The sequence below is a fragment of the Harpegnathos saltator genome, unplaced genomic scaffold (assembly GCF_003227715.2).
Source record: "Harpegnathos saltator strain DR-91 unplaced genomic scaffold, Hsal_v8.6 scaffold846, whole genome shotgun sequence".
In the NCBI taxonomy this organism is placed as follows: Eukaryota; Metazoa; Arthropoda; class Insecta; order Hymenoptera; family Formicidae; genus Harpegnathos; species Harpegnathos saltator.
In genome coordinates this window covers 82783-104202 of record NW_020230700.1, presented here as the reverse complement: position 1 = coordinate 104202, position 21420 = coordinate 82783, and the positions used below count along the sequence as shown (strand labels likewise).

The following is a 21420-nucleotide window of genomic DNA, read 5'->3' as shown; positions in this document are numbered from 1 at the left end:
TAGGTTAACATTATATTTGAATCTTTAGAAATAAATAACTAGATTTTTATATTCACAAGAAGCGTCATTTATGTAATGTGTTATGTAGAATACGAGCGCCACATCTCCTATCCTATTTTCTTTCCTATTTCTTCTCTTTCTCTCTGTCACGCGCATGTAGTAAAATGTCAGCCATATAAACTTTCCAAACTTTATGAAGGCTTAAATTTTACTATTTATAAAGCTTTAAGCATCGAAGTAAAATGAAAAGTCGCAAATGTAGCGTTTTTGAAAGAATATATGGACTTATTTCGAAAAAGAATCGCTAATGTGTACGATGGATATTTATTGTTAAAATAATTAATCATCGATAGTCATTCGCGAGTGTATTTTTGTATTATGTAAGATAGTATATCTATTAACTGTTTACATTAATGTCAAATTTATGTTAGATAAGAGGTGTCGACGACGTCGAGAGTTTATATTCGAATAATTGTATAATAATTAATATTGCACTCTGAGATATCAAATTCCGATACATTCGAATTTATAGTTGTTATTTGAGACTTGTATCACGTACTCAAGCCGAGTTTCTCCTTGAGATCTGTCTTGAGGCATGATATAGTAATCTGTTTTCAGACATGATTCACGTGATGTCGCAGTTACAAATCTGGCTTTGTTTATACTGATTATTTAATATGTGTAGCAACTAGTAACTTCGGTAATACATGATTTAGTATATTAGTATATTATTAGATATTATATTAAATTTGCGCGGTCTTGATACATATGATAATATAGCTAATGAATAGAAAAATCCATTTTCCATTATGATTCCTCGATGCTCGCTGTCATATCAAATGGTGATATCAGAGGCAAAGAATGATATATTGAAAATTCTTACGTGTCATTCCTAAATAAAAAGATATTTATATGAAAGTATACTACTCAAAAAAATTATGGCATCAAAAAATTGCGCTGAAAATTGCTCAACTTTGAACAATAATTACTCAGTGACAAATAGTTGTAAGACGATGATTTTTTTTTAAATTAAAGGTTGAAGTCTCAACTTTAACATGCTTTCGGTTGATTTTATATCCAATTCATTCCTACAGCGTGCGATTTCATAATTCAATGGCATGTTTTTGATTTAAAAATTTACAACTTTGACAAAACGCACAGGCTTGGGTAATTTTTTTTCGAAATTTTTATTTGCAGGGAATGAAAGTTTGATTCTTTCATTTAAATAAAATTCAAGTCTCTACGATTTTTTTTCGCGATTTTACAATATATTCTTGAGACTAAATAAAGTAAGAAAATCTAGTACCACTTTTTCTTCCGACAAACAGTTAGCGAGATATCGTAAGTTAAATATTGAGAAAGTTATCAAGTTTTCCTCAAATATCTCAAAAAATATTAGACAAAAAAAAATGTTTTAGACAAAAGTTGTTCAAATTAACTAGTAGAAAAAAATATTGTAATAAAAAATAAGGATTCCCATTTAAAAATGCAAGTTGACCTTTAAATGACCTTGAAAATAGAGGTCAAGGTCAAAGTCAAGGTCATCATAAGGTAGCTCACTTAAATCTCTATAACTTTTATTCAGATCATTTTCCTTGAAACTTCAATACTGAAGAGTTATTTGGGATGGGACATTAAAATGGGACACCCTGTATAGCAAACCCTACTTCCAATAACGAAAATGTAAGAGTTTCTTTAAAACGCTGCAAAATCGCAAAAAAAATCGTAGAGACATGAATTTTTTTTAATTAAATGGGAAGAATCGAACTTTCATTTCCCGTAAATAGAATTTTCGAAAAAAAATTACCCAAGCTCGTGCGTTTTGTCAAAGTTTGCAAATTTTTAAATCGGAAATATGCCATTGGATTATAGGATCGCACGCTGTAGAAATGAATTGGATCTAAAATCAACCGAAAGCATGTTAAAGTTGAGACTTCAACTTTTAATTTAAAAAGGAAATCATCGTCTTACGACCATTTGTCGCTGAGTAATCATTGTTCAAAGTTGAACAATATTCAGCGCATATATTTTAATGCCATAATTTTTTTGAGTAGTGTATATTTCAGATTGCTAGAGTACATTGGCAAGATATTCCGAACATTATATTTTTCTTTTAATATCTTTTAATATATTAATATCTTTTAATATATTAATTTAATATAATAATTTAATAATTTTTCTTTTAATAATCAACCATAAAATGAGCAACATGAGACTTAATTATGTATGCATGGTCATTCCGTACGACCGACCTCATGTTACAATCATTTTACAGCTATTGATTATCTTTCAAACGAGTAGCAGTATTCACAGCATCTTGCAAATATATTCTGATAACCTGGAATATCTTCCATACAACTATCTTTTTATCTGGAAATGGCATACAAGAATTTTGACTACATATTTTATCGCTTTTGACGTCATCCGCGGAGTTATGCGGCGAAAGACCAATCTTAGTTCTCAAAAGATACATTTCTCTGTTAGATAAAAATACATTGTGCAACTTGGAATGAAAATTCTACTTTTGTTCCATTGATTTTACATCATCTGCATATAAAAATTCAAATACTTTGTAAAAAAATAGTGAAGCATCATAAATATCAAATTAGCTCTTATGATAAATTTATTGTTCTACATGATAAATAGACAAAAAGTTGCAACATATCTCGATGGGTTTTGCAGCATATCTCGTCTAGTAGGAGAATCTTTCTTTAATAATTTTCAGAAAGTATATTTTTCTTTACTAAATGTGAGATACATAGGGAAACTGTTATTCACTAGCTGTATCATGTTTAAGGACAGGTCTTAGCTAAGGTACCTGTATTTAAGTATTTTATGTGAAGCAAGTTTTAAATGGCGACTATACTATAAAAATATAGATTTTAAAGATTTATATGAAAAGAATGTTAGTGAATAAGTTATAAAAATGGCAAGATGGTGGGGACAATCGTAAGTCTTTTTCTCTAATGCAAATTCATAAAAAATTGGAATTTTCTGATGCTTCTAAATTAGAAAATTTTCGTGAACTCACGAGGAAAAGATTAATGGTCGACCATCTGTACTCAGTGTCACGTTTGGTGGTAACAAATTAATTCGTAAATTGCACCTGATGTACATTCTGTTCGGTTTGAATATTATCTTCGATACAGCGTTCACAACGCAGTTCAGAAAACGATGTTTGTGAATAATTCTCAGAGAATGAGTTCTCTCACTGGACGTTGTTTCGAAAGGCGTCTTGAGTTATGTTCCAGAATGCATTAAGAAAGTGTCAATGCCGTAATGAAACAGAGTACATAAACTATGACAGATTTTTTTCCTTTTCTTTTTTGTCAAGGATAAATAACTAGGGGCCAGTAGTTAATAGTGCCGAAATTTTGAATTTTTATTCACCGATAAAGTGGTTTATCGAATTAGCATTTATCGAATAACGTCGAGAGATGCACATGCTGCTTGAATAATCAATGATAATGTAAGAAAAAATTATTTTATAGTAGATCTATAATATGTATAATTGGAATTTGTATTAGTTTCTCGATCTGTGCATCTGTCAGTAATTTATACATGTGTATGCGCATGTGTATATATTTATATATACATACATATACACATATAATAAAACGATTAAGTTCATTATAAGTGTGGCTGAAATTAGCGAAACTAAAATACTTTTACTACTATCGACAATTATGTTAAATTTGTTTGTTTACAAATAAAATTTATGTAACTGTTTATATGTATTCATTACGCCTCTCACAATATTCTCATGTGTTCAACACATTTTATTATTTTTTTTTATAATCAGGAATGTGCTGTTGAAAGTTTCATGTGCAACATCAATATGTACAATCTAAATTTTTGTTATAATCGTATAACAATGATCATCACACATATAAGAAATACTTCTTTTGAATAATTGGAATCAACATTACTTAGATACTTCTAACAATAAACATTTCTAGACAACATATTAACAAAGTATGTAATATTCTAAACATAAGATGAATATCACTTTGATTGATCTTTTTCGCCTTCAGGTTGTTCTAGGGATTCTTGAAATTGTTTCCTGGCTTCACGATTGGACTGCAATAAATCAATTAGCTCTGCCCGTATGTTGTCATTTTTCTTCTCTAAATGATCTAAAGCAATTTGCAGATAATCCAACTGGTCCTCTAATGCCTTTTCCATAGCACCTGTGAAATAATGTATATATATAGTTTTGTAAAAATTCACTTTTTTTAAATTATTCATTACTGTCATGCACTTTGACAAAGATAATTTCTTGTTACTGATACTTGTTATTAACATATTTTTAATTCCATATATATTCTACTGATAGTTATTGTTATTAATACATATAATTATTAATTATTCTGTCAAAATCTTTATAATTTTCATTTTTGCAGTATACAAATTCTTGCATAAAATAATAAAGAAAAACTCTATTTAAAATATTCTTAATCAAAATATATAAAATGAAAGAGAGAGAAATAAAAAAATAGAGAATAGAAAGAAATAGTAAGAGTTAACATTTACTTCTGAGTAAATTATTATTTAAATTATTATATAAACATATACATAATACTTCTAAATATATTATTCTTTTTTCATTCTAAGTATATTATTATTAAAATTATTATTTAAATATTTACATATATATTTATATGGGATTATATTATTACATCAAAATCATGACAGATAAAAACAGATAAAAACATGATTGGTCATTTATTGTAATTTTGATACAATAATATGATAGACTATCCATGCAAAATATAAAGAAACTTTAAATATCTTGTAAAAAAATCAACTTCCTAGCCTATTTCCGTGTGTCATTTTATATTCCTGATCTTAAATCCCTATATATATATGAAGTTTATATAAAGAGGTACGCCTTAAAATCTTCAGTTACCACGCATTTTCGAAAATATTTATTTTAAAGATCACATGCTTACCGATATCGTCAGAAAACACATCGAACTCGAGGGACCTTCCAGTGGTACTGGAATAATCTTCACCTTCGGCAAACTCCATTTGCTCATCGGCATTGTCTTGATTGTTTTCCTGCGGCTGTACTATTTCTTGAACCATCTCTTCCTCTTTTATTTCTTTCTCTGGAGCAGGATATTCGTTCCTAACCATACTCTCAGTGGAAACAATGGTGCCTTATAGCGGACACTTTAATCTTACATCTTAAAATAACAGGCCCAACACGTGATTGTCCAGCGTCATCAAGCGGTGTTCTATGAAAACCCGTTAAGTAAGCGGTTTGAGTCTTGATTAAATAAAGTTTGTGCAGAGAGAAACCTGAGAGCGGGCATGGCTGCATTTACAGCGTTATGGAAAAGTTAGCTGATTCGAAGCGCCAGCTGGGTCCATTTTTCATGGACATGAACTACTAAGCCAATGTCCACGATTTGTTGGTACTATTCTGTGCTATGTCCATAATTATTTGGTTCTGTTCTGTGCTATGTTTACGAGCGAGTTAGATTAGTTAGATAAAAACGAAGAATCGGTCTTTGTCTCACCACCAGCGAATAGAAAATCGCGACGAAGCAAGTCAGCAGTGATGTTATCGTAAGGCAGACGTCGCCATCTCCCCTTTCACCCCTTGTTTTCCTTTCCACATTGTTTTATATTCATAATTCGAGAAGAAAATAATTTCGAGGGTTCGGACGATTTCTAGCAATGACGCGACAGAGATAACGCGCGACAATATTAATTTGTCATGACTTTTATATTACTTATAATTACATAAACGCCCATATATGCAAATTATAGATAATTATTGCGCGTATGTTTTAATATTGTACAATGGTATATAATAACAACAACTTCATTTCTTGCAGTAATTTTTTTAAGATCTTCGTTGAGGTCGTGAATTAATTTTTTTCTTCATCAATCAGTTTTCTGCAAAAATTACGATTTTTTAAATAAAATATAAAATATTTCTCTTCTCTTCTCTCCGAAGAGTTAATTAAAAAATATGTACTCCACAGAGTCAACTAAAAAATGTGTAGTCAGAAGAGTCAATTTAAAAATGTACTCCGAAAAGTCAATTTAATAGCGTATTCTGAAGAGTCAGTTTGAAAGCGTACTCTGAAAAATCAAATTAATATTGTGATCCGAAAAGTCAATTTATAATAGAATATTTACTTCGATGATTCAGCTAAAGAAAAAAATATTTATTTATTATTATAGAATATATCAGAGAATAATATTTAATTTATTATTTATACTTATCTTACTTATGCTTACCCTACATATGCTTCTTTGAATGAAAAATTTAATTTGTTGACTGATTCAGATTCAGATTTGTTAAAATATCTCTTATGCGCAACTCTTGAACAGGTAGTAAAATAATTTTTTTTCTTTACGAATTTTATAAACTTTTCACGAACATAAAAATTGAAAGATTCTCAGAGAACAAATAACTTTTCTTGAACATTTAAACCAAAGGAAAATCTTTTCCCATTAATAAAGAATGAATAATTAATATCTCACATCTTAGAGGAATCTTCATCCTTGAAATCACCGTGCGATTTTGCTTTTAGAAAAGTATAATATTGATGTAATAGTAACAAATGCTATCCAAAAATGGTGCAAATCTTAAACGTTTTTGAGAAATGCAGTTTGAAGTTTAGTCTTTTCTGTTAATGTCGTTATAACAGAAGAATTACCAATTTGCTTCAGTAGCGCAATGGATCAGGCTTTGTGATATGAGTGTAGAGGTTGTTCAAGTGTGTATTTTTACTATCACAGGGAGAACTATGTAGAATGTATAATAATACGCAGACAAATTCTTTACATAATCATACTTATTTTTTTTAGCATGAATAAAAATGATCAATGCTAACATGATAAGTGTATATCGCAATTGTACGTGTACACATACACACGTATACCAATGATGTCAAAACCGAACAATTCATGAAAATTTTTTATTGATCGCAATTGTACGCAAAGACGAAAGAGAAGTACACGGGTCTCCGCGGGTATCTCGTCATATTAATTGTCTATGAGCTGATAAGTAATTGATCTCCGGTATTTACAAGTTACGCTTGTCCGCAGCTTGTTCGGTTTTGACATCATTGGTATCAGTGATGCGAATTTAGTGACGGGCTTGCACGAGGATTCTCCTCCCCCCCCCATATACGCGCACAGCCAGCTCGGTCAATCCGTGTGAGCCACGCGATCGACAATTGTCCACGCGCCGAGCGAGCGAGAGAGAGAGAGAATATCATTCCCTCCTTGTCGTTTTCGTTCTTGCTCAGCGAGCGAGCCTAATTCTTTCTTACCCATAATCTGAATCGCGGGCGCGACTGTCTCTCTCTCCTTTCCTCTCTATGACAATACTAAAAAGTTTTGTCTACTCGGCGCACCGAATTATTACAAATAATATTTTATTATTAATAATATTATTTGTAATATATATTATTTGTAATATTATTATTTGTAATTTTATTTGTAATTGTATAATAATGTTACAAATAATACAAATTTTTACAAATTTTATTTGTAAAAGTTTATATCATTTGTAATATTATTTATAATAGTATTAATAATATTCGGCGCCAAGAAAATGAAATATATTTTATTAATTATTTTGCGGAGTCGGTTTTGCGGAGCAGGTTTACAGGTTTGATTATTGAATTGTTTAATAATATTTTAAGAACAATTTTAAGTTATACAAGGATGTAGTATGAAATATAAAAGAATATTGTAACGGAATCAAGAAGTACGAAATGAAACCTCTTTGCTTTTATTACAATATCCTGTAAGTTAATAAATAGCAGGTTTTTATTGAATTAAGTGTTCAAATTGTCTTCCGTCTGCTGCTTGACAATAACCTTATCGTAGATGAAATTCATTTAAAACGTTTCGTCTCATTTCTGGTGAAATAAGATTTACTTGGTGCGTTCCCTAAGGTCTGCCAAGTTAGCAGGTTTCGTTCCGTACACATTAATTTTAACATATCCCTATAAGAAGTAGTCCAATGGAGAAAGATCTGGTGATCTAGAGGGCCACTCTACCTACCACTCACCTAAACCCGCCACGTTCCAAAACGCCACCTTATATACCTTTCTCACCCTTCCCTATTCCCTCCCCTCTCTCCCCTCTCCCTCTTCTCCCCCTGTCTCCCCTCTCCCCTCGTCTCACCCCCTAGTTTCCCTTTATCTCCCACCACTTCTCTCTTACTTCATCCCACCTCTTCATTTTCCCATTCACCCACATCTTCATATATCCTATTTGCACATTCTTGCCCTTCCTTCTCTCTACCTCTGCCTCTCTCTCTATCCTCCATTTTGTCTTCCTCTCTTCTTCTGTTAATCAAAATCATCTTTTATCCTCTCCCTTCTTCCTCTCAGCTCCTTCTTTGCCTCCATCACTTTCCTCTTCTGCTCTACACTACCTAGTTTTACTAGTACCATCCCTTCCCCCTTTTTATCTCCCTTTCCTATCCTCTTCACTTCTCTCACTTCTACTATCAACTCCAATTTCTGCCATATCTTCTTCATTCCCTCCTCCACTCCCTTCTCCCCTATCTCCACCCCCCTTACCACTACATTCCTTCTCCTCTCTATCCTTTCCTTTTTATTTATCCTTATCTCCAACTCCCTTATCTTTTCTCTCTCCTTTTCCCCTAATCTTCCTACCTTGTCCCTTTTCTCCTCTCTTTCTTCCCAACTCCTCAGCCTTTCTTCTATTTTCTTTATCTTTTCTTCTCCCTCCCCCCTCTCCCTCTTCCATTCTTCCCATTCTCTCCTTCTTTCTTCTCTCTCCCTTCTCAGCTCCTCTCTTAGTTCCCTGATCTCTCTTTCTCTCCTCTCCCCCTCCCTCTTCACTTCCTCCTTAAAACTTCTTACTTCCTCCATTAACTTCCACACCATTACTTTCACCTCTCCTTCTTTTATCCATCCTTCCTTCCCTTCTTCCTCTTCCTCTTCCTCCATCCCTCTTATCCCCCCCTCTACCTCCCACTCCTGTGGATCTGCTATCTTTCTATTCTTTTTCATGGCTCTTTCCTCTTCCTCCTCCTCTCTTTCTTCCCTTGTCTTCCTTTTCCCCTCCCACATTACTTCTATACAGCTGCCTGCACTTCCCATGCTACTTGTACTGTCCCTTCTTAACCTTTCCGCATTTGTCGGTCTTCCCCTCCTCTTTTCCATCTTGCCCTCCCCCCTCTATTCTTCCCCATCCTCCCACCCTCCTTCCCTCCTCCATCCTCTCTCCCCTCCTTTCCCGTTCTAACCTTTTCCTTACTTTCCTTTAACCCTCCATTGCCCTCGTATGAGGCAAACGCTCAGTTTACATTTCTTTTTTTTTTAATTACTTAGATGTGGCATAAAAGTTGACTCTGAAACTTTCTGACTTTTTACTTATAACCATTTAGATTATATCTGTATAGTTATTTTCTGAATTATGTTAATACAATTTTTTTAACACGAGAAAACTAAAATTCGTTTTTTTAATCGAGGGCAATGGAGGGTTAAATACACCGCTTCTCTCTTTTAGTTCCTCTTTTTGCTGCCAGCCCGCGCCACCTTTTTCACTCATCTGTCTCTCTCTGTCTTCCACACTCTCTCTGTTCCCTAACCTTATCTGCTCGCTCACTCCTCCGACCCCCCTATCACTTTCCCTTCATTTCCCCCCTTCCAGCCTTTATTCTCCCTTGTCTCTACTCCGTTTCCACACACCCCCCGCCCTTCTCCTCTCCTCCACCATCACTATTTCCCAACGAAATCCTCGTTCACTTTCTGCCCTGTCACTCCTAACTCACAATCCTTTGTCGCCGGAAACGGAACCACTAATAAATTAAATATTATTCTCTGAATATAATAATAAATATTTTTTTCTTTAACTGAATCATCGAAGTAAATATTCTATTATAAATTGACTTTTCGAATTACAATATTAATTTGATTTTTCAGAGTACGCTTTCAAATTGACTCTTCGGAATACGCTATTAAATTGACTTTTCGGAGTACATTTTTAAATTGACTCTTCTGACTACACATTTTTTAGTTGACTCTGTGGAGTACATATTTTTTAATTAACTCTTCGGAGAGAAGAGAAGAGAAATATTTTATATTTTATTTAAAATATCTTAATTTTTGCAGAAAACTGATTGATGAAGAAAAAAATTAATTCACGACCTCAACGAAGATCTTAAAAAAATTACTGCAAGAAATGAAGTTGTTATTATATACCATTGTACAATATTAAAACATACGCGCAATAATTATCTATAATTTGCATATATGGGCGTTTATGTAATTATAAGTAATATAAAAGTCATGACAAATTAATGTTGTCGCGCGTTATCTCTGTCGCGTCATTGCTAGAAATCGTCCGAACCCTCGAAATTATTTTCTTCCCGAATTATGAATATAAAACAATGTGGAAAGGAAAACAAGGGCTGAAAGGGGAGACGGCGACGTCTGCCTTACGATAACATCACTGCTGACTTGCTTCGTCGCGATTTTCTATTCGCTGTAGTGAGACAAAGACCGATTCTTCGTTTTTATCTAACTAATCTAACTCGCTCGTAAACATAGCACAGGACAGAACCAAATAATTATGGACATAGCACGGAATAGTACCAACAAATCGTGGACATTGGCTTAGTAGTTCATGTCCATGAAAAATGGACCCAGCTGACGCTTCGAATCAGCCAACTTTTCGATAACGCTGTAAATGCATCCATGCCCGCTCTCAGGCTTCTCTCTGGTTCGTGTCTTGGTTATAACTTATCGTTTGTTCCAAAGTTTGTTAGTTCCAAAGTTTCCGTTATGAGTCGCCACGATCTATCTATTTAGAAGTCTATTTAGAAATCGAGAACACGAATTCGTTTGTAAAAGAAAGACATGTTCAGAGCGGATAAAATAATAAAATACGAATTGATTATTTTGTATGACATTTTCATATTGTAAAGTCAAAAATGATATTCGAATAATTAATAGTATATAGGATCTCACAGACCACCCATATCACTCGATTTTTTGTAAACGCGACACTTCCCAGACAGCATAATGTTCAAAACTGGGACATGAGACATCTTTAAGACGTCTTTAAGACGACTTAAAGATGTCTTATTTTCAGACATCTTAAAGACGACTCAAAGATGTCTTAAAGACGTCTTATGTCCCAGTTTTGGACATATGTGCGGTCTGGGTTTAGAGAAAAATGTTTCAAGAAAACATTTTATGGTTTCAAAAGGGACATATAACAATTATATCATTTTGTTTACAGATGGTACCACCTTCGAGATATTCACTGATCATTACTTTTCTTAAACGGAAATTTAATTTTTTATTAGATCATATTTTTCTATCAATTAATTTGAACAACTTTTGTCTGAAATATTTTTTTATTTGCCTAATATTTTTTTAGATATTTAAGGAAAACTTGGTAACTTTTTTAATATTTAACTTACGATATTTCGCTATTTGGCGGAAGAAAAAGTAGTACTAGACTTTTTTACTCTATTTGATCTTAAGAACCCAGACAGCACCGGACATCCAATGGATGTACGTTTCACGTCCAATTTATGTCCGTATGTCCGATTTACGTCCGTGGACATAAATTGGACGTAACAAGGATGTCCTTATTGGACATCGGACCTGTAGGACGTCCGATGTACGTCCATCGGACATCCTATGTCTGAAGTATGACAAACATACGTCCTATGGACGTCTTTTGTAAAAAAAATGGACATATAATGGATGTCCAATGGACATCCGTGCGCTGTCTGAGAATATACCTAGATAGCCAAACCTGTGCGAGCAGATTTCGAGCAAAGCCTGCTATCATAGTTTGATGGCAAATAGGCAACAAATTTAATGCAGAATCTGTTATATTAAATTATACCACCAATCTGCGGTCAAATATGCGCCAGATCCTGCTGTCGGATATTTGACGGCAAATTTGTAGCAAAAACTGCGCAAGACTTGTAACAATTTGGTGGCAAATTGGCAGCAGAAACCGAGCAAACTCTGCGCGCAGACTCTGCACGTAGTTTAGCAGCAGGACCTGCACAGTTTCTGCCGACAATCTGTTCGCACGGCCTGTCATGCAGGTCCTGTCGACAAAACACGAGCCTAATGAGGACACAGCTATGGTTTTGATGTGGGGATCTGATCGAAATTGGCGTCAATCTGTGCGCATTCTGCTAGCATTTTGCTTACTGGGTATTGTTACAATAGTGACTTTTGTTAACTTATCGACTTTTGGAAATTTCAAAATCATCAAATTAATAAAAGTCAGGGCCATTTTTCTTTAAGAAAAGGAAGGGCTTTCCATTTAAAAAAAGTAATTATTAAAATATCTCGAAAGTGGTGTTATCTGTAAATAAAATGATATAATTATTATATATCCCCCTTGAAACCATACAACTTTTGTCTAAACAATTATTCCGTAAAATGTCGCGTTTATAAAAAAATCGAGTGGTATGGGTCTGTGACACTCTGTATAAATAACGTACTATATAATAATAATTAATTAAAATAATTAATAAGATATGAATCTGAATCTCTATATGTGTGTACGAAATAATTAATAAAATAAATTAATAATTAATAATTAATAATTAATAAACGAAAATTTTCTCCGTATACATTTTAGTCGTCCTTTGAGAAATTCTGCTTCTTCCGAAACGCGTTTAGCTACATCATTGTCATATTAATTCAATTGATCTTTTTTTTCCGTATAATATAAAACGAAAGGTGAAAGATCTATGCATTTGAAATTATGTTTTTCTTTTTTGGTAATTGGATCATCAGTTAATCTTCTGTGGAATAAATTTTCCATAGAAATCAGTACTACAGATATCAGTGCTAACAGACATCCATCTGTCTGCAGCTATGGCTAATTCGTTCTCCGCGGTCGATCGCGTAAACGGGTGCCTTCATTCTCTCTAGACACGGCGTCGATAGGTACAATTTCGAATGTAGCGTCTTCGGGAAAGTGCCGGTAGTAGAGCGCGAGTCAGTCTATTTCTACGACATTCCTCGAGGGGTATGAATTAGGCTCTTCTATGTATATTGAACATAATACACGTGACGATAGTTGTAAACTTGTTGGCTTGCTTGAAACAGCCGATCAGTGTGCAATGTTTCATATCATTGAGGCTTCTAAATCGACCAGTGTGAAGTTAGACGAATCATGCCGTGAGTCCGCGATCATCGTCGCGACGAGCGTTGCAAACGTAAACGGTATGACCACGGAGAAGTTGTTTGGTCGAACTTTGCCTATCATGTGATTCTGAAAAGGGCTGGTAGTGTGTATATTGACACACAAACACACGCATTCGAACTTTTTTATGGTCAAATGATGTAAAGTTTGGGATCAAATGAGGTAAAGTTTGGTCAAATAACATTCCTGCGGCGCCCGTCAGGTAATATTAATGTTGGCTGCAAATCAACATTAAACTCTTTTAACTCTTGAATTAAAGATCCGAATTTAACATTATTATAGTATTTTAGGAAAGTCTCGACAGTTATAATACTTTTGTCAGTTATATTGAGTATACAAATTAGTTCGGTCTGTTTTCAAAAGATGGCTCCGGCTGTTATGAATGTTTCATAGTGACTGTCGATTTTAGCGGTTTCAGAGAGATTAGACATCTGCCAATGATATTCAGTTTATATCGCTTTGAGCTTCATACAAAAACTTTGCTTTTTACAGTATTGAAAATGTCGAATTTTGTGTTAACTAAGCAGCATTTGTGGGAGGTTTTAATTTTCTGCCTTAATTGGAAGAAAAGTCCAGCTGAAGCCCATCGAATGCTTGTTGAAGTTTATGGTGACGCTGCTCCAACTGATAAATCATCTAGGGAATGGTTTCGACGTTTCAAGGATGGAGATTTCAGCGTCGAAGACAAGTCTCGCTCTGGACAGCCAAAAAAATTCGAGGACAAAGAATTAGAGGCATTACTCGAAGAAGATCAAAGTCAAACGCAAGAGGAGCTTGCAGAATCATTGGGAGTGACTCAACAAGCCGTTTTCGATTGAGAGACATGGGAATTATTCAAAAACAAGGAAATTGGGTACCTTATGAACTGAAATCGAGAGACGTTGAAAGGCGTTCTTCATGACAACGCTTCATGACAAATGTCGCAAAAGTCGTAAAAAAATATTTGGAAACGCTCAAATGGGATATTTTATCGCACCCGCCGTATTCTCCGGACATTGCTCCTTCTGATTATTTGTTGTTTCGAAGGAAGCAGCACGATTTGGCAGGGCACCGGTTCACTTCTTTCGCAGATATCGAAAATTGACTCCAAACTTGGATCGCCTCAAAAGACGAGTCATTTTTTCGAGATGGAATTCGAAAATTGCCTGAGAAATGGGAGAAAGTAGTAGCCAACGATGGAAAATACTTTAATTGATCTGCTCATTCATTTTGTTTTTAAATAAATACATCTTTTAACACAAAAAACAGACCGAACTAATTTGTACTTCCAATAATACTTTCTATAATTCTGTAATTTATATTTATTTAAATTTTCTAAGATCATCTTGCAAGTCATTTTGAGGTCATTTCAAGGTCACACAGCATTGCGATCTAGTAGAATTTTCTGAATACTACTTATTTCGTCTGAAACATTTTCCCATGAAACAAATTATTTCGGAGATAATTGATCATTTCCAAATGTTTTTGACTTGTGTATTATCTTGTATATAAAATGTATATACAGGGTGGACCATTTTAACCTTTAATGGAGAATAACTCGACCGGTGAGCGAAATAATGAAAAAAGTTTCATAGAAAAGTTGTTGGACAAGGAGGGGGACGTATGACCATATCCTTGAATTTGACCTTGACTTTGACCTTAGGGGTTATTTGAAGGTCAAATAACATTTTTTAAATGGAATTGCCTATTTTCGACTCCGGATTTGGAAAGAGCGGGAAATTTTAGAATAGGATATGGTATGATCGATAAGATCAAATGTCATGTTTTGAGGTCATTTCAAAGTCAAAAGGAACTTGCACGTGTATTCATGCGAAAATCGTATCTGTATACGGGGATTTCTAAATTATCTTCTACACTTAGCATTACCCAGAGACAACGACGTGGACGTGGTAGAATTCTGCCTCTTTCGGGGTGCTTGTTTAGAGTGAGTCCCCTTGCCTCTCACTATGCATACTTTGCTATTGTTAATCTAGCTATTCAAAAGGTTTTCGAAAGTTGCACCGTTAGCATTTATGCAATAATTGAGCCTTCTTTGGAAATGGGCCACTGTGCTGAGCAAGACATTTCGTGGAATCGCTTCACAAGCTCGTCTTATGCGATTTTCCATATCTTCTCTTGTTGTTGGTTCTTCTTTGAAAACAACTTCTTTCAAATAGCCCCAGAGATAAAAATCGAGTGACGTCAAATCAGGAGAACGAGGAGGCCATGCAATCGGACCCTCTCGACCAATCCATCGGTTCGGGTACCTTTCATCTAAAAACCTCCTGACTATACGTGCAAAGTGCGGTGGTGCACCATCCTGTTGGAAGAACATCCTTCGCCTGGTTTCCAAGTCTACGTTCTCCAACAAATGAGGCAATTGGTCTGTGAGCAAATCGAGGTACGTATTTGCATTCACAGTACGTTCGAAAAAGAATGGACCGACCAAGTATCCATTAACAATCCCGCACCAGACATTGAGGCTCCAGCGGTGTTGATTGTCAATCGCTCTATGCCAGTGTGGATTGGTATCGGACTAATAATGGCAATTATACCGGTTCAACTCCCCTGTGTTCTTGAACGTCGCTTCATCGGAAAACATCACAAATCTAAAAAAATTAGGGTCCCGATCGATCTGCTGTAAGGCCCACCGGCAGAACTCGAGGCGTCGATCAAAATCGGCAGGTAATAATGTTTGGGTCAAAGTGATATGATAAGCATGGTACTTCCGATCCTTCAAAATCCGCAAGATTGTGGACTTCGGTATTCCTGTGGATACCTCCAGTCTACGGCTCGAAATATGAGGATCGAGATAGACCGATGCCAAAATAATCAACACTCGAACGTCATTCTCGTCATATTCGTGATGACGACGTTGATGTGTCATTTGCCCAGTACGTGCCCTCGTGGTTAAATTTCTGATCGTCACGTTACACGGATGTCGTCTCCTCGGAAAGCGCTGAGCTTAAAGTGCTGCGGCATTCACATGTGGCCGGTAGGAGCACGCAGAGAAAGACAATATGTCCACGTCGCTTCCGAGTAATGCTCACATTTTTCACTCGTAAGGAATTATTCGCTGAGAATACAAAATAGTGTTATCATTGTTATTATTATCATTATCCGCCCAAAAATAATATTGATAATAATAATTATAACAATAATTATTATAAAGCTAGTATAATAAATATTGTTCATTGAGATAAAACTCAATTATTATCATACAGCTTGTCTCTTAGTATTAATAAGCAGAGATCTGGTGTGATTAAAATGGGAGATTATACACTCAATGAGATCGTTGATATGATTTATATTTTAGGAGAATGTCGAGGTGTCTATGTGAATGCCGCAGCACTTTACGCTCAGCGCTTTCCGAGGAGACGACATCCGTGTAACGTGACGATCAGAAATTTGACCACGAGGGCACGTACTGGGCAAATGACACGTCACGTCGTCATCACGAATATGACGAGAATGACGTTCGAGTGCTGACTATTTTGGCATCGGTCTATCTCGATCCTCATATTTCGAGCCGTAGACTGGAGGTATCCACAGGAATACCGAAGTCCACAATTTTGCGGATTTTGAAGGCTCGGAAGTACCATGCTTATCATATCACTTTGACCCAAACATTATTACCTGCCGATTTTGATCGACGCCTCGAGTTCTGCCGGTGGGCCTTACAGCAGATCGATCGGGACCCTAATTTTTTTAGATTTGTGATGTTTTCCGATGAAGCGACGTTCAAGAACACAGGGGAGTTGAACCGGCATAATTGCCATTATTGGTCCGATACCAATCCGCACTGGCATAGAGCGATTGACAATCAACACCGCTGGAGCCTCAATGTCTGGTGCGGGATTGTTAATGGATACTCGGTCGGTCCATTCTTTTTCGAACGTACTGTGAATGCAAATACGTACCTCGATTTGCTCACAGACCAATTGCCTCATTTGTTGGAGAACGTAGACTTGGAAACCAGGCGAAGGATGTTCTTCCAACAGGATGGTGCACCACCGCACTTTGCACGTATAGTCAGGAGGTTTTTAGATGAAAGGTACCCGAACCGATGGATTGGTCGAGAGGGTCCGATTGCATGGCTTCCTCGTTCTCCTGATTTGACGTCACTCGATTTTTATCTCTGGGGCTATTTGAAAGAAGTTATTTTCAAAGAAGAACCAACAACAAGAGAAGATATGGAAAATCGCATAAGACGAGCTTGTGAAGCGATTCCACGAAATGTCTTGCTCAGCACAGTGGCCCATTTCCAAAGAAGGCTCAATTATTGCATAAATGCTAACGGTGCAACTTTCGAAAACCTTTTGAATAGCTAGATTAACAATAGCAAAGTATGCATAGTGAGAGGCAAGGGGACTCACTCTAAACAAGCACCCCGAAAGAGACAGAATTCTACCACGTCCACGTCGTTGTCTCTGGGTAATGCTAAGTGTAGAAGATAATTTAGAAATCCCCATATACAGATACGATTTTCGCATGAATACACGTACAAGTTCCTTTTGACTTTGAAATGACCTCAAAATATGACATTTGATCTTATCGATCATACCATATCCTATTCTAAAATTTCCCGCTCTTTCCAAATCCGGGGTCGAAAATAGGTAATTCCATTTAAAAAATGTTATTTAACCTTCAAATAACCCCTAAGGTCAAAGTCAAGGTCAAATTCAAGGATATGGTCATACGTCCCCCTCCTTGTCCAACAACTTTTGTATGAAACTTTTTTCATTATTTCGCTCACCGGTCGAGTTATTCTCCATTAAAGGTTAAAATGGTCCACCCTGTATACTAGGTGCGCAACTAAGTTTCTGGGTTTTTTTGATCAATGAAAAATGGAAAATTTCAAGAGAAATACAAAAAATGGTTTATTCAAAGTACCGTCGCTCGCTAGCTACACATTTTTGCCATCTCTCTGGCAATACGTGAATACCGCGACGATAAAACGACGCGTCTTTGGACCGAAACCGTTCATCCAACCAATTTTGCACTTCTTCGAAATTGGCCAAGTGTTGCCCAGCCAAGCCATGCGCCATCGACCGGAACAAGTGATAATCGGAAGGGGCCAGGTTTGGCGAATACGGCGGATGCGGTAGCAGATCCCATTTCAGTATTTTGATGGTGTCCTGGACGATGGAAGTGCGTTGGCGCGTTGTCGTGACGGAGCGTTGTCGTGCTGCAATATCACTCGTTCGTGTCTCATGTCCCATTCTGACCATTTTTCGAGCAATGCATGGTTCAAATTGATCAGTTGTTGTCGGTAGCGATGCCCATTGATAGTTTCGCCCGGTTTCAGCAACTCATAGTACGCGATTCCTTTCTGGTCCCACCAAATGCAAAGTATTGTCTTCTTTCCGAAGCGATTTGGCCGTGCCGTCGATGTTCATGCTTCTCCAGGTGAAAACCGATTTTTTGCGTTTGAGATTCTCGAAATATATCCACTTCTCATCGTCAGTAACAATTCGATGCAGGACATTTCTTTTTCTTTCATGCCGCAAAAGCAAAATTTCGGAAGTGGCTCTTCGATTTTCCATTTGTCTCTCAGTCAACTCATGCGGCACTCATTTTCCTTCCTTTTGAATTTTTCCCATGGCATGTAAACGTTTGGAAATACCTTGGCGAGTCATGTTTAATGCCTCCGCAAGTTGATCTTGTGTTTGCGTATCATCTCCATCCAATAACGCTTGCAGATCGGCGTTCTCAATTGTTTTTAGTCTTCCGGAGCGCTCCTTGTCCTTTCCATCCAATAACGCTTGCAGATCGGCGTCCTCAATTGTTTTTGATCTTCCGGCTCCTTGTCCTCAGTGTCGAAATCGCCACTTCTGAAGCGTTTAACCCGTTTCGGACGAAAACGCCACTCTCGGTACACCGCTCTTTGGCGGCTCATAACTAATACTATTTGTGTCTGAAAAATTCGAGAGGTACATATTTTTATAGTTTAAGATGTGCCCTTTCTGATAGTGTCCATAAAATTTCTCCAAAAAATTGTTAATTATGGAAAAAAAACAGTTTAAAACAAAAAACATGATTTTTTCGCACTTTTTTTTTTTAAATCGAATTTTCAAATGGTTTCCTGTCTGCAATGACCCTAGAACCCCACTAAACGGTGGAATAAACGTTTAAACTTTAATAATATATGGTTTGGAGATCGATTTTACTCCTTAATGTATTCAAAATGGCGCCTAAACTGAAAAATTTTCGTGAAAACATTCATGAATTTTTTATTGAAAAATGATGCATTTTTACGAAAAATTGTCAAGAATAAAAAGTTCTTAAAATCACTCAGAAAATGCACTCGAATTTTTTGAAAATATTTTGAGCAATTTTTTTGATTTTGTAAATAGTCAATTTTTGCAAAATTGAAAAAATTACTCAAAAAATTCCGAAAAAATTTGGGTGCATTCTTTGGCTAATTATAATAACTTTTTATTCTTCACCATTTTTCTCATTAGTGCATTATTTTCAAGAAAAAAACTTTCAAATGTCAAAGTAGTATCGGATCATGAAAAGGTTTGATATATTCGCACATCTATCGTTAATCCGCCGCAAACAAAGTGTACATTGCGTTAAAATTTTAGAAGGATTTGCATGATGATTTTTGAGATAATTAATGTCAAAATTTCATTTTTATATACACGAGCTCTTATGGGAGGGACAAGAAATTCCGCAGTAAATCAATCGCATCTTATCAAATGATAAGAAACGAAAAAAAAAAATAAACATACGATAATTAAAGTGAAAAATTTTTCTTTTCATTTCCAAACATTAAAAACTCACTTACAGCACTGTCTTTTAAGTATTTGATAGAATAGACAATAAAACGACTTTTATTAGCCAGCAGCATTATAATCTATCACTTATACCAAAACTGTAGCAGGCGAAAATCATTAGAATCATTTTATTCTACGTGATCAACTTACTATTCAGTTTTTCGACATTTTAATTTAGACTATAAAATAATATAGCTTTGTGAAATAGTAGAAACAATTTTTTAAGTTTGTATCGCGCAACTGATCCCGTGTATATAGTAGATGAACCCAGTGATCCCACGTTTGGCCCGTTTGGTAGCACGCCGTAGCATGGAGGGGTAACGCACACAAGCGCGCGTCGCGTACGTGAGCGCGAGAGGCGTCGGAGTCCGACTTTTTCTCTTGAAAATAATGCACTAATGAGAAAAATGGTGAAGAATAAAAAGTTATTATAATTAGCCAAAGAATGCACCCAAATTTTTTCGGAATTTTTTGAGTAATTTTTTCAATTTTGCAAAAATTGACTATTTACAAAATCAAAAAAATTGCTCAAAATATTTTCAAAAAATTCGAGTGCATTTTCTGAGTGATTTTAAGAACTTTTTATTCTTGACAATTTTTCGTAAAAATGCATCATTTTTCAATAAAAAATTCATGAATGTTTTCACGAAAATTTTTCAGTTTAGGCGCCATTTTGAATACATTAAGGAGTAAAATCGATCTCCAAACCATATATTATTAAAGTTTAAACGTTTATTCCACCGTTTAGTGGGGTTCTAGGGTCATTGCAGACAGGAAACCCTTTGAAAATTCGATTTAAAAAAAAAAAGTGCGAAAAAATCATGTTTTTTTGTTTTAAACTGTTTTTTTTCCATAATTAACAATTTTTTGGAGAAATTTTATGGACACTATCAGAAAGGGCACATCTTAAACTATAAAAATATGTACCTGTCGAATTTTTCAGACACAAATAGTATTAGTTATGAGCCGCCAAAGAGCGGTGTACCGAGAGTGGCGTTTTCGTCCGAAACGGGTTAAACCAATTTTCACAGGTAGTTTTCGATGGTGCATGTTCGCCGTAGTCCTCCTCAAGCAAACGACATGCTTCAGCTGTACTTTTCTTCAAGTTAAAGCAGAAAAGCAAAGCTTCCTGCAAATGCTGTTTATTTGGCATAAAACTCGACATCTTTGTTGTTAGAAAAAATGTTTTTGCATTGCGATATATGTTGGTATTATGACTGGTTATTGTTAACAGGTGTCCAAGCTATAAAAAAACACAACTTCAGACATGTATGTCGACTACATGTGTCGTTAGCGCCATCTATGTGTGAAACCCGGAAATTTAGTTACGCACCTAGTAATTTTCATTATAATCATTTGTTTAATGCAAAGTTACTAAACTATAAAGATTTGCTTATTAGCGAATTTGTGGGCAGAAGATGCATCGACAAGAAGGAGTATTGACATCACCGTGAATCCCAGTGGTGTC

At 35.5% G+C, this 21420-nt stretch overlaps 1 protein-coding gene across 1 annotated transcript; it reads right to left on the bottom strand.

The window, feature by feature from the left end:
- Window positions 1-3710: 3710 nt before the first annotated feature.
- On the bottom strand, window positions 3711-5214 carry LOC105186415 (UPF0184 protein AAEL002161). Its single transcript, XM_019842892.2, has 2 exons — window positions 4953-5214; window positions 3711-4190 (listed from the first exon to the last, which is right to left on the bottom strand). Exons 1-2 carry the CDS (start codon window positions 5137-5139, stop codon window positions 4006-4008), a joined length of 372 nt encoding a protein of 123 aa, XP_019698451.1. The 5' UTR covers window positions 5140-5214; the 3' UTR covers window positions 3711-4005.
- Between the last annotated feature and the right edge of the window lie 16206 nt (window positions 5215-21420).